Raw genomic sequence first — 12137 nt, forward strand, 5'->3', positions numbered from 1 at the left:
GGAAATTAACTGAAGATCAGTCAAAGCAGGTAACCTAAATTTTGTAGATCTATTTTTTAGTTTGTGGTCATTAAAACTTATTTTGTGAAAAAAGCACTTAAATGATGTGATCTGTGGTTGAGGGTAAAATGTTTGTTTTAACAGGGTGATAGTAATGTTCTCTTTCTTTCTTTTTTTCTTTTAATGTTTATTTATTTGTGAGAGAGAGAGACAGAGTGTGAGCAGGGGAGGCACAGAGAGAGAGGGAGACGTAAAATCTGAAGCAGACTCCAGGCTCTGAGCTGTCAGCACAGAGCCCAATGCAGGGCTTGAACTTATGAACTGTGAGATCATGACTTGAGCTGAAGTTTGGACGCTTACCCGACTGAGTCACCCAGGCGACCCTATAAAGTTCTGTTTCCTTATTTCAGTGTTAATTACATGAGTGTGTTGAGTATGTGAAAATTCATTTGGCTTCACCTTTATATGTGCCTTTTACTCTTTTTTTGGTGCCTTTTACTCTAATAAAAAGTAAAAAAGTAGTTTCATAAGTAGGAAGTACATTATGGCAGAAAGTATATTAATGTTTCATATTTCATATATATGTGTGTACATGTACATACACACACACACACAACTGAAAAAAGACTCAAATGGGCTCTAGAATGTCAGCAGCTTATCTTTAAGTGGTGGTACTGTGAATCAATATCTTGAGTATGTTATTTTTAATAACCTTCCACACTTTAATAAGTAATAATTTTTAAAAAAGATCGTCAGAGATGTGGAAAGCTCCACACCAAATACAGACACAAGTCAAAATTCCTTCACCAGGACTCATGAGCTCCTCCGGGCATAAACAGCTCCCACTGCAGGGCTGCCTGCCAGTGTGTGAGGTACCTCGGTCCCACCACAGTGCGGGGATAAGAAGGAGGCTCACACTCTCCCTCAGCTAAGTCTGGAGATCAGACACCTGCATCCTGAAGCCCACTGCTTTGTCCTTCTAGATATGGCTCTTGTGAGGCTCAAAAATAGGCAATGAGAAGTGTTCCCATCAGTGTCTGAGGTCTCTTAGACTCCAGCTGGGCTCCCACTATTGCAAACTCAAAGGCACAAATGAGCTAGACGCCAAATCACAATGGAATCATTCTAGGCAAGGAGATGGCTTCTTTCTAGGTGAGGCTAGATTCACTTCTCACTTGGGTAGCTTACCTCTGTGTGGACCTCTCTATTTGATATCTTTCTGGGTCCCCTTTGGGGTGGGAAGAGCAACAGATTGGCACCTGAAGGGGTTTTTCAAAGGGAAAAATTCTCCACTTGATTTATAAAAGGAAGGCTAGAGGCAGGATGGTAATGTAATAGACAAAAGAGCAGCAGCATTAGCAGCTGAAATTCATGGATATACTTAGGACCAGGCACTATCCAAGCACTTGACATATAGGATCGCATTTCAACCTTGCAGCAGCTCTGAGAGGTAAATACTATTATGATTCCCATTTTCAAGATGAGATAACCAGAATTTGAAGACGCAAAATAACTTATGTAGGATAGTTGCCCATTTGGCTGACTGTAGATCCCATGCCCCCAGCTACCACTTAGTAAGACTGCTTAAGTTAGGGATGAGGTGTGCAAAAGGGAAAGCCCAGGAGCTCTATTGGGTGAGCTCTTCAGGGCGCCTTGAAGATCGGGCAAGAAAGGGTGTGCTTATAGGAAAAGGGAGGAGATATAAGGAGTTATTAAGATCCTTAATCTGTGAGGAAGATCCTTATTCTTGAGGAGGAAACAACCACACAACTCTTTTTGCTGTGATATGTAATGGAAACCATATCGACCTCGACTCAAGCCACGGCTGTTTGGTTAACGTAATCTCTATCCTGCAAATGTGTTATAAGGTTTGGATTCAATGTGGGTAGACTTAGGCATGGTAACTGGGACATCATAGGTGCTGAATGAACAGAAGTTATTGCTGTCCTATTTTCTATGCCTGGAGTCAGTGGGTGGATAGGATCTTCAGCCTCATGTGGACCAAGCTGATGAATGATGACTGAATAGAGAAGGTAGGAAAATAAAAATGAAACAGAGTGCATTTTCATTTTGTACAGACATTGCTTTCATGTCACTAAGTCCTTACTAATTAATATTAAATTATAAATAATACTCAGTATTCCTGGAAATTGATGGAACTATAATGAAAAATAATGCAGAAGGAGAAACAGTTTCCTCACCTCACAAAACATAGGCAACTTTTTGGCAAAATCCACCACTCTGGTAATTGCTGGTGTGATGATTTTTGTAAAATGGCTGAAGGCTTCCAAGTCAACCTTTCCACCTTCTGGGGCATTTACTATTGGTGCTTGTCCAATATCTTCTGGCTAAGGAGGAGAAACAAGAAAAATTTAATTAAGATTTGAATTAAGAAGGATCCTTATTTCTCATAGTTCTCATGTGGCAGAAAATCTCTTCTGAATTGACATACTATGCAATTCCAGTTTTCACTTTGCTTATTAACAAACTATGCAGTTTTCACATAGTTCAGTTCTCTGAACAAAGATATATGTCTTGGCCATTGCTTTGAGAGCCCCCAGTGATAATGTTCATAAGATTGTTGCTGCAGAAATAGAGAGAAAACAAGTGAGAGAAAGAGGGAGCCAGAGAGAAACAACAGGAATTTGTTTCTGAATGTGCGAAGGATGCCAGATAACAGACGTGCTATGGACTCTGGGTGGCATTTTCAGAGCATTGCACATTCTGGCGCGTTAGACTGTGATGGAGGAGTATGATGGGATATCTTGGCAAGTAGCACCCTGTGGATTCATTCTTGCTTTTGACCGAGCTGCTGGGGCTCGAAGTTTCTGTCTGTTCTCCAGACTCCAGTGGAGGGGGTCTCGGTGGGCTGAGGGGGAGAACTCTAGGTCGCTTAGAGGAACTAAATTGTATAAAGTTGGCAAACTTTCAGGCAGAGTGGGGAATTTGCTAGGGTTTGGTGTCTCTTGGCACTTCTCTGTCATTGGCTTGCATAAGAACAATCCATAGCCTTGCAACTCAAAGATGGTGTAGCAGCTTGGGTGTCACCTGGGGACTTGTTAGAAATACCCTCTGCCCAGATCTAATGGTGCAGATTCAGCATTTTAGTAAGCTTCCCAGGTGGTTGTGCTCATGTCAGCCCTCCTGTCGTCCATTGGCACTCTAGCTCCTTAGCAGGGCACTCAGAGACCATCAGGGTCTCTCCTGCATCTGCTCTTGTCACCTGTGTTTCCTGCCAGGAACAGTCCTCTCGGTTGTCCTTTCTTGTGATAATAATGACCGCCATTTATCTGTGGCCAAGCAAGCCAGCCCCTTTGAGGGAGCACATTATCTCAAGCAGTTCTCACACAATCCTGATTGGCAGATGAATAAACAAAGAGCTCAAGGAGGTTAAGAACAATCTCCTGAGGCCAGGACTCAGATATCTGGTCACCCAGACTCCACACAGCAATCTGCCAGGAGCCCCGCCTCTACCCCCTATCTTGAAGCTTTAATAACCTATATACTTTTGACACCAGAGGGCAAAATTCTACTCCTCTTAATAGTCCCCTTCCCAGCCTCTCCCACTGCCTTCCTGAAAGTTGTAATCGAAGGGATCAGAGACTCAGGCCTGCCCCACGACCATCTCTGCCTAGAGCCACAGTGAACAGAACAGAACCAGGCACCCAGGGTTAGGAGGCGTAAGACAGTAGGCAGAGGTGGGCTGGAGGAACAGGCATCATGAGTGTGTCAAGCAAAGCTGACTCCCTCGCTTGGAGTGGCCTGTGTACTGCCACGTTCCCCAAACACCCCTGTATCAGAACGACTGGGTTAGGCTTCTGTGTCTAGAGTTTCTGATGCTGTAGATTGGGTGGGTGAGGGGGGGTGCCTGGGGACAACCTGAATTTCTAACAACTTCCTGAAGCACGCTGATGCTGCTGGTCTGGGACCACACTTGGAGAACCACTGGGCTGGCAGCAACCGCTTCCAGCTCAGAGTAATCCAGTTGCCATTTTCTTTCCACTCGCCCCCAGTCATTGCTCACGTCTAATTTTTAGCACAAAGAAAAGCAAAGGATGATTCTTTTACTGACTTGTTACCAGGGCACCAGGGTCAACAGGAGCAGCCCAGGCCCTCTGAGGGTGTGGCAGGAGCTGTGGTTACAGCCTAGGGGAGGATTTTAACATTTATTACATAACAAATTCTAGCAGCATTGTCCTTTTAGGGGTTATCCACTAAGTTCTCTGTTTATTTTATTTTACTTTTTTTGGGGGGGGGTTGCTTTGCAGGCAGCAAGTGGTGGGAAAGGGACCCAGTCTGTCATGTTATCATAGTCAGTGACAATGTTTTGGGGCAGCTGTTGGCATGGGGAGCCCATGGGAGGCTACGGTTCTGTTGGCTTTCTGGATGCAGATGGAACTGATGGAATAATCACATGTATAGCTTCTGTGTGTGCGTGTGTGTGTGTGTCTTTCTCACATAGACTGAGCTAGGGGAAAAGGCAAATCTAGGCACTACTGCTCATGGTATTCTTCTCCTCCTTGTCTGTCTTTATAATTTCTCCCACCCCAGAAATGAGGCTCATTTCATCTGCCTTGTCTATCTTACAACTCTCTCTTGAAGATTGACTGATAAAAGGAACATGGTCACACGTTAAAAAAGAAAGAGTTTTATACACACACACACACACACACACACACACACACAGGGTGAACCTTTTTAGAAATAAAAATAAAATAAAAATACGTTAACATTTTAAATAGTTTGGCCTGGTTGAATCCAAATGTCTTGCCATTGAACACTGATAGATCTGATCTGATTTTACTGAATAGTATTCAGTGTCCTTTGGAATGTGCGAGTCAATATTGATGTTAAAAGTTTCCATTTAGGGGCGCCTGGGTGGCTTAGTCGGTTAAGCGTCCGACTTTCGCTTAGGTCATGATCTCGCGGTTCGTGGGTTCGAGCCCCGCGTCGGGCTCTGTGCTGACTGCCAGCTCAGAGCCTGGAGACTATTTAAGAGTCTGTATCTCCCTCTCTCTCTCTGACCCTCCCCTGCTCACGCTGTCTCTCTCTCTCTCTCTCTCCTAGAAATAAATAAAAATATTAAAAAAAAGTTTCCATTTAATCTGTGAGTTCATGGGGTATTTGAATCATGCTTGTGATACCTATAAGGGTTTGAAAAAAGGAGGGAAATTATACAAGGAAAAAAAAACGGCAATATTAATTAAAATTAACCCCCTAAATGTAACTACCTCACAAACTTTTCTGTTGAAAAATCAATATCAGGGTAGGAAAAAAACATATTTTAAAGTCTCTGGGTATTTAAAGGAAAATACAATTGCTAGAAGTAAAATCCTATACAAAGTACAAGCTTTTTATTATTATCAAGGGTTATCTCCATAATGGATCTTGGATACCAGAAAAAATACATGGATGGATGGATAGATAGACAGACAGACATAGTCTATGAATTCACCTGCATTCACACATCAGGTATGAAAAATTAAGGTTGAGCAATGCAAACTTGTCTGTGACTTCCCTGAAGATTTTTCACCCATAAGGACAACAGATCATTTGCTACCATATTTGGGATATGTTAAAAATAAAGAGGAGTACTATTTGACATCAGTTGTATCTAATTAGGTATGTTAATACAGCTAGTAGCCTTGTAATCCATGACATGAGTTGTATTTGCTCACACACACACACACACACACACACACACACACACATGCACTGAGCGTAAGCTCAAGCTCAGGTACTGATGATCAGCCTCTGGCTTGCGGATTCACCAGGGTAGACGGTGGGCAAAGCCTGGCTTTTTTGCCTCTGTGGTACACACTGCCTTAGCTGGCTCATAAGGGTGTTTCCAGTTCTCATTCTGACTTTCTTGCTCCTTTTCTGCCCTAACAGGCCTCCTCAGCTCACTCAGCCCACCTGTTCACATCCCCTCCCCAATTGGCTTTGCACTTTTGTGGTTTGGAGCTGCCTTTCCTCTGACTTTTACTTTCTCTGAGGTACCCGCTTCCATCCTATCTTGGCCAATTCCAAATCCTACCCCACTCAAATTCTGTTTTCTCCTTGAAGTCTTCCCGGATCACTTGTGTGAAATGATGCCTTCCTCACTGGAACACATATGGTAGCTCATGTACATTTCTCATGTGGCATTTAGGCATTTATTACTATTACTTTATATTGTAGTTATGTAGCTACAGAGCTAAGATATGGATTTCATTGGCGGGGGGGCATAAGCCTTAAGTATCTTTGTCTACTGTGTGGAAAGCATTGGGCTAAAAGGTGGAGGACAGAATGCTTGTTGCTTGGTTGAGTGAATAAACGTAGGTTTATATACATGCAACCAATATTTATTGGGCAAGTACTATGGGGCCAGGCCTAGTTCTAGATGCTGAGGTTACATCAGTGAGCAATGTATCCTTAAGGAACTTTCATTGTATTGAAGGAAGACAGACAATAAATAAAAAGAATACTCTCACAGAAGAATTTGTTTGTGACTAGACTGGAAGTGACATGATAGTATGGGGGGGTCAGGAAGCAGATGGGTAGCCCAGGGTGAGAAGTGATGTGTGAGCTTTAACGGGAAGAACATCAAGAAGGCAGCTCTCCACAGAGCCAGGGGAAAAACTGGCTCTGTGCATTTCAGGCAAGGGGAAAAACCAGTGCCAATTCCTGAGACCAGAAAGGAGGCCCATGTGGTAGGAGCCCAGAGATTTCATGAGATGAAGGACAGAGGCAGGTAAGGGTCCCATGATGACAGGTCTTCTGGGTTCTGGGGAGGAGACAGGGTTATGTAGTGTGGCTCCACTGAGAGGTTTCAAAGAGGGGTGCAGCAGGATGAGAGTTTGGGTTATGATGCAGAGAAGGGATATGGGAAACCAGAAGAAGAAATGGGCTGGCGGCAACAGCCTTTTGGGTAGGAGATGAAGTGGGCTGGACTACAGGACAGCAGTAGAGATGGAGAGAAGCAGAACTCAAACCTATCCTGGGAGCCGGACACAGGGATTTCTGATGGACTGGATGTGGGGTGTGAGACAATGAAGAATCCAGAGTGTCTCTTCTTGGGCAGTGGAGGGGGTGGGGGACCCAAAGGGAGAGATTCAGGGGTGTGTACAGGGGTGAGCTTCAACTAGCTCAGTACTAGAGCAGGCTGGTGGTGCACAAATAGAGACTAAGTGCCTTTCTGCTTTGCCTGTTCATCAGTGTTGTTCAAGGTGAGTGGCAGATGCTGCCAGTTGACCTCTTTGTAATGGCTGGTTCAGAGGCGAGGACCTCTTGGCTTGAACCTGCAAGCTCTTTGGTACATGCCGAGTGGGATGGGGCCAGACAGGACTCTTCCCTTTCTCTGCTGATCACTGGGTGTCTTCTTGCACCTTTGTAAGAAGAGGCAGGAAGACCCAGACAAACGGTGATTAAAGGTCCCTGGGCTTTGGGATATTACCACATGCTCTCTCTTCTCCTGGGATGAGCAGGGACGGGACATGAGGAGGGTAGCGGTAGGGATAATGCACCTAGGAACCACTGATGTGGTTGTTAATGATATGCCGAGCACTTATATCTATAACTTTGATACCATGTGGTGGAAAGTCACTTGAGCCTTAGGTGAAGTAACTTGCCCAAAGTCACATAATTAAAAAAGCAACAGCCATATACACATAAAGTGACAGAGGCAAGCATTGAACTCAGGCTGTCTGGTTCCAATCTTCATGCACATGACTAGACAACCCTGCCTTCCTCTGATGTAGTTATCATAATCTCGTGTGTGACAGAAACCTTTCTGACTTGAGTGCTCTTGTCTTATGACCCATCTACACCGATCACACGTGGCCAAATCACTCATCCTGCCTTACCCTTCCACTTATGCCCCTTTTCTGAGGCTTTCCCAGTCAAGCATGTGTGAAATCAGAAAGTAGCTCTCCCAGGGAAAAGTAGGAGATGCCTGCCCTGGGTCTGATGGTCACACTTTATGCTTGTGTGGAAAATCCATCCAAAGTCATACCTTTGCATGTGAATGAACGGAGCAGAATAATAACACAATGTCAACAGAAAATACTGTTGCTGGTATGGGGTTTACTCCAAACCAAGTGTCTTCCCGCCCTTGGAGGTGTAGAAGCAAATTACCCTCACTGGAGAGACACTGCTTGCTTTGTTTGTCATCAGATGCCCCTTGTTCCCTTTTCAGTGCACTTCTTTTTTTTTTTTTTTTTTTAATGTTTATTTATTTTTGAGAGAGGAGGGAGAGTGAGCGAGCAAGCACAAGCAGGGGGGAGAACCAGAGAGAGAGGGGGGACAGAGGATCTGAAGTGGGCTCTGTGTTGACAGCAGCAAGCCTGATAGGGGGCTCAAACTCACAAACCGTGAGATCATGACCAGATCCCAAGTTGGATGCTCAACCAACTGAGTCCCCCAGGCGTCCCTCCTCCCCGTCACTACAGTGCACTTCTATATTTTACCATTATTGTCATCATACAGGAAGGGTTATTACTTTGGGCACTTCTGTACCATCAGCGATTTGAGTAGATTGGAGAAAACTGGAAAATTATGATTTAAATGCTTTTGGAACTAGTTTTAAAGAATGGCTCTGGAATTATTATGAAAATCTGCATGGCTATTTTCAAAGCTTCTTATTTGCCAATGACTCTCATTTTCTCAGACACAAATATAGATTTGAAACCCAGGTCAAACCGCTGGTCTCTATTTCTGACTTGAGCTGGTGTCAGGGTAAAAAATGATGAAGAAGGGTCTTTTGGGGAAGAAGTTACTTTCCTGTGCCAGGTAATTGAATACTTCCAGCTTTTAGGACAACATGTAATTTTTAGTCCCTTATGATATATTACTATACTATTATTAACAGAATGGTCTCGTCAAATTGTTTTTCAAAACAAGATGGGCCATCATCATATACAAATAAATGAAATAGTATGTGTAGCAGCGTTGTAAACAGAATAAGGGCTATCAGCCACACAGAAGACACAAATCCTAATACATAGAAGCCTATTCAGACATGGATATTACTTAGCAAAGCTGTCTTTAATGAAGTTCTTAATGCCCTTGCCGGAATAATTTACCACTCAGTGAAATTTTTTTTCCTGAGCATAAATACTCAATTGGAGGCACCCTTCTGCAAGAGGTATGTGTAAATATGTAAACTGGCTGAGACATTAGGGCTTAACTGTACTGTCTCTGAGGATAGGCCGGTGGAACTGCACATTCTGTTTAACAAATATTTATTGAGTTCTGTTCCGGTTATCTACGCTGTGTAACAAACTACCCTAAAACTTACTGGCTTACAACAACAAATTGTTACTGAGGCTCAAAATTGATTGGCTCATCTGGGTGGTTCTCACTTGGGGTCCCTCATGCTGTTGTCCTCAGATGGCAGCAGAGGCTGGTGTCATCTACAGGCTTCTTTATTCATGTTTCTAGTGTCTGGTCTGGCACCGGATTTAGCCTTAAAAGTCACTGTGTTAAGTCTTTAAAAAAATATATATATATATTTTTAAGGTTCATTTATTTATTTTGAGAAAGATAGAGACAATGCATGCGGGGGAGGGACAAAGATAGAGGAAGAGAGAGAGAAGCCCAAACAGGCTCTGCAGCATCAGCATGGAGCCTGATGTGGGGCTCGAACTCACGAAACCATGAGATCATGACCTGAGCCAAAACCAAGAGTTGGACACTTAACCAACTGATCCAGGTGCCCCTAAATACTGTTGCTTGAAGGAATCACACACCAGCCCCCATTCAATGAGAGAGAGGAATGGACTCTACCTCTTCATGGGAGAGCTGTATATGCAGCTGCATCTACAGGGAAGAAAGACTCTAATGGCAGCTATCTTTGAGAAGAGCTACCATCCATCTCAACCACACGTGGGATTGACACTCAAGACACAGTACTGAGTGGACTGTGGTATTTCTGCTGAGGACATGTGGGGGTGATCCCAGGCACAGAAGATGGTTGGCTGATAGAAATGAAGCTCATTGTAGAGACAAATGGGACAGTGGAGGTGTTCTGATCTCCCCCAGCACCTCTCTAAAACAATGACCTAAAGAAGGTCATTTGGACCAAGAGGGTCAATTTCTTGAACATATTGAGGACCTACAAAATATACATTTCATGTCAGCTCCACGATAGGAGGGAGACTGGTAGGTAAAACAGTTGCTCTGTAAATGTTAGCTTCCTGATGAAAAGTCTTGTTCCTGGGTAACCTCGTGGCCCTGACAAAAAACTAATGGCAAGTCATTTTGTGCCATACTTTCTTTGGTTCTTTCTGTAGATGATCACACTGAGGAAAAGCATAAGGAGCCTTTGAGCTAAAGGTGCAGACTTTGCTATTTTAATCATTAACAATCATGCCATCTTTGTTAGAGAGACCATGAGACATGAAGAGATCTGATTGTATTTTACCCTACAGAGTTTGTTTCTTTTTTTTTTTTTTTTAATGTTTATTAACATTATTTTGAGAGAGAGAGAGAAAGCACAAGGGAGGGGCAAAGAAAAAGGAAGACAGAGGATTCAAAGTGGGCTCTGTGCTGATAGCAGGGAGCCCAGTGTGGGGCTTGAACTCACAGACCATGGGATCGTGATGTGAGCCAAAATCAGACACTTAACGCTCAGGTGCCCCTACAGTTTGTTTCTTAATTTTCAGATACAGCTTGTATGACCTCTCAGAGAGACTGTTCTGACCTCCCTGTTGAGGGAAGTGAAGTCTCTGTCCACTTCTGCTTCTCAATCACTCTGTCCCATCACCACATTTATTCCTTTCCTTGCACATATCACCACCTGCATTTATCTTGATTGGCTAATCCTTACTGTCTTTCTCCCTCCACCGGAATAGAGCTGACTTATTTACATCCTGGCACACAGTAGCTGCTCAATAAATGTTTTTTAAAGTAAAAGAACAGATCTTTAGAGTCTGGAAAAAGCGCCCTAGTGACCATGGAAACGGTTTAATTAGGCTGGTATTCATTCTCCTTTTGGTGTAGAGAAAATTGAAATGTAAAATTCCCTAGAAGTCCAGATGTGCCCCAAATCTTCCACTAAATTTACGTAGCCACTACTCTGAAATCAGGCCTGGAAGTGGTTTTCACAATCTCCTTTTATGGCTGACACATTTCAGGAGAGGACAGATTTAGGATTGGGTTGGGCAGTACTCTCTCCTTTTATGCCTCAAATATATTGGGTTAGAACTGATCTATCTATCCAGAATTCATATTTTCTAGTTCTTGGCAGATATACCAGAGTAGCCCTGAGGATTCAAGGTCAAGGCACCAAGAGGTGGGCCCTCCAAAGACATGTGTCATTCAAAGGCTCTTTGGGCTTGGGTAGATGACCAGGTTGTACAGTGTGATGATTAAGAGCACTGGAGCCTGGAGCTGGGCGGTAACTGTCACCACTGCTTACCAGCTATGGAGCTTTGTAAGTGTCCTTTTAATTTTTCTGCCTCGGTTCTCTGCTTGGGAAAATGGAGATTTTACCCACATTCACCTACATGGTTGGCATAGGTTAATGGACAGAAAGCAGTTAGAATAGCACCTGGCACTTGGTAAGAGCCCTCTACGTGTTCGCCAACATCACTGTTCATGGATGCCATCAACAGCGTGCGTTAGAACCTGCTCATGACAACAGTGAAAGTAATTGATGGCAGGTGGCTTATGGGTAAGATTTTTCTTTCCAAAAACTTTCTTTAAAGTTATTGTTGCACTGTTTTCATGAAAAAAAAAAACCTATCTCCTTATAATGGTGACGTTGAGGTATCAGGACATTATTGTTCAGATGGGAAGGAATGCTACTGTGACCTGGAGATACAAACAGACCCACAGAATATCTGCTGCAGGGGCTCAGTGAGGTGCTCATGAAGGGTTCATATCATAAACTAAGGGCAAGGTCAGTCTCTGAGATGGTCAAACACCAGCTGGTGGAGGGGGGTAGCCCATCTGGTGAGGTGGGTGGACAGCGTGGACTTCTGGGCCTGGCTGCCACTTTCTAGTAGTATGATCTTGGGTGAACCAAATAAGGCCTTTGGCTTGGTTTGCACATCTCTAAAATGGAGATAGTAATTCTAGACCAACCCAAAGCATTTTGAGGTCCGAAGGAGAAATGAATGAGAAGGACTTTCACAATGATTAGTTTTTATAAAAAT

At 43.6% G+C, this 12137-nt stretch overlaps 1 protein-coding gene across 3 annotated transcripts in view; it reads right to left on the reverse strand.

Moving 5' to 3' along the window:
* The window catches only part of THRB (thyroid hormone receptor beta), a 393487-nt gene that overhangs the window by 14402 nt on the left and 366948 nt on the right, over nucleotides 1–12137 (reverse strand). For all 3 annotated transcript variants that reach the window (XM_039254596.1, XM_039254595.1, XM_039254594.1), the window contains exon 9: nucleotides 2202–2348. In XM_039254596.1, the coding sequence (XP_039110527.1) occupies nucleotides 2202–2348 (147 nt within the window). The remainder of the gene's footprint in view (nucleotides 1–2201; nucleotides 2349–12137) is intronic.

The sequence above is a fragment of the Hyaena hyaena genome, unplaced genomic scaffold, assembly GCF_003009895.1.
Source record: "Hyaena hyaena isolate Hyena2069 unplaced genomic scaffold, ASM300989v1 scaffold_494, whole genome shotgun sequence".
Lineage (NCBI taxonomy): Eukaryota > Metazoa > Chordata > Mammalia > Carnivora > Hyaenidae > Hyaena > Hyaena hyaena.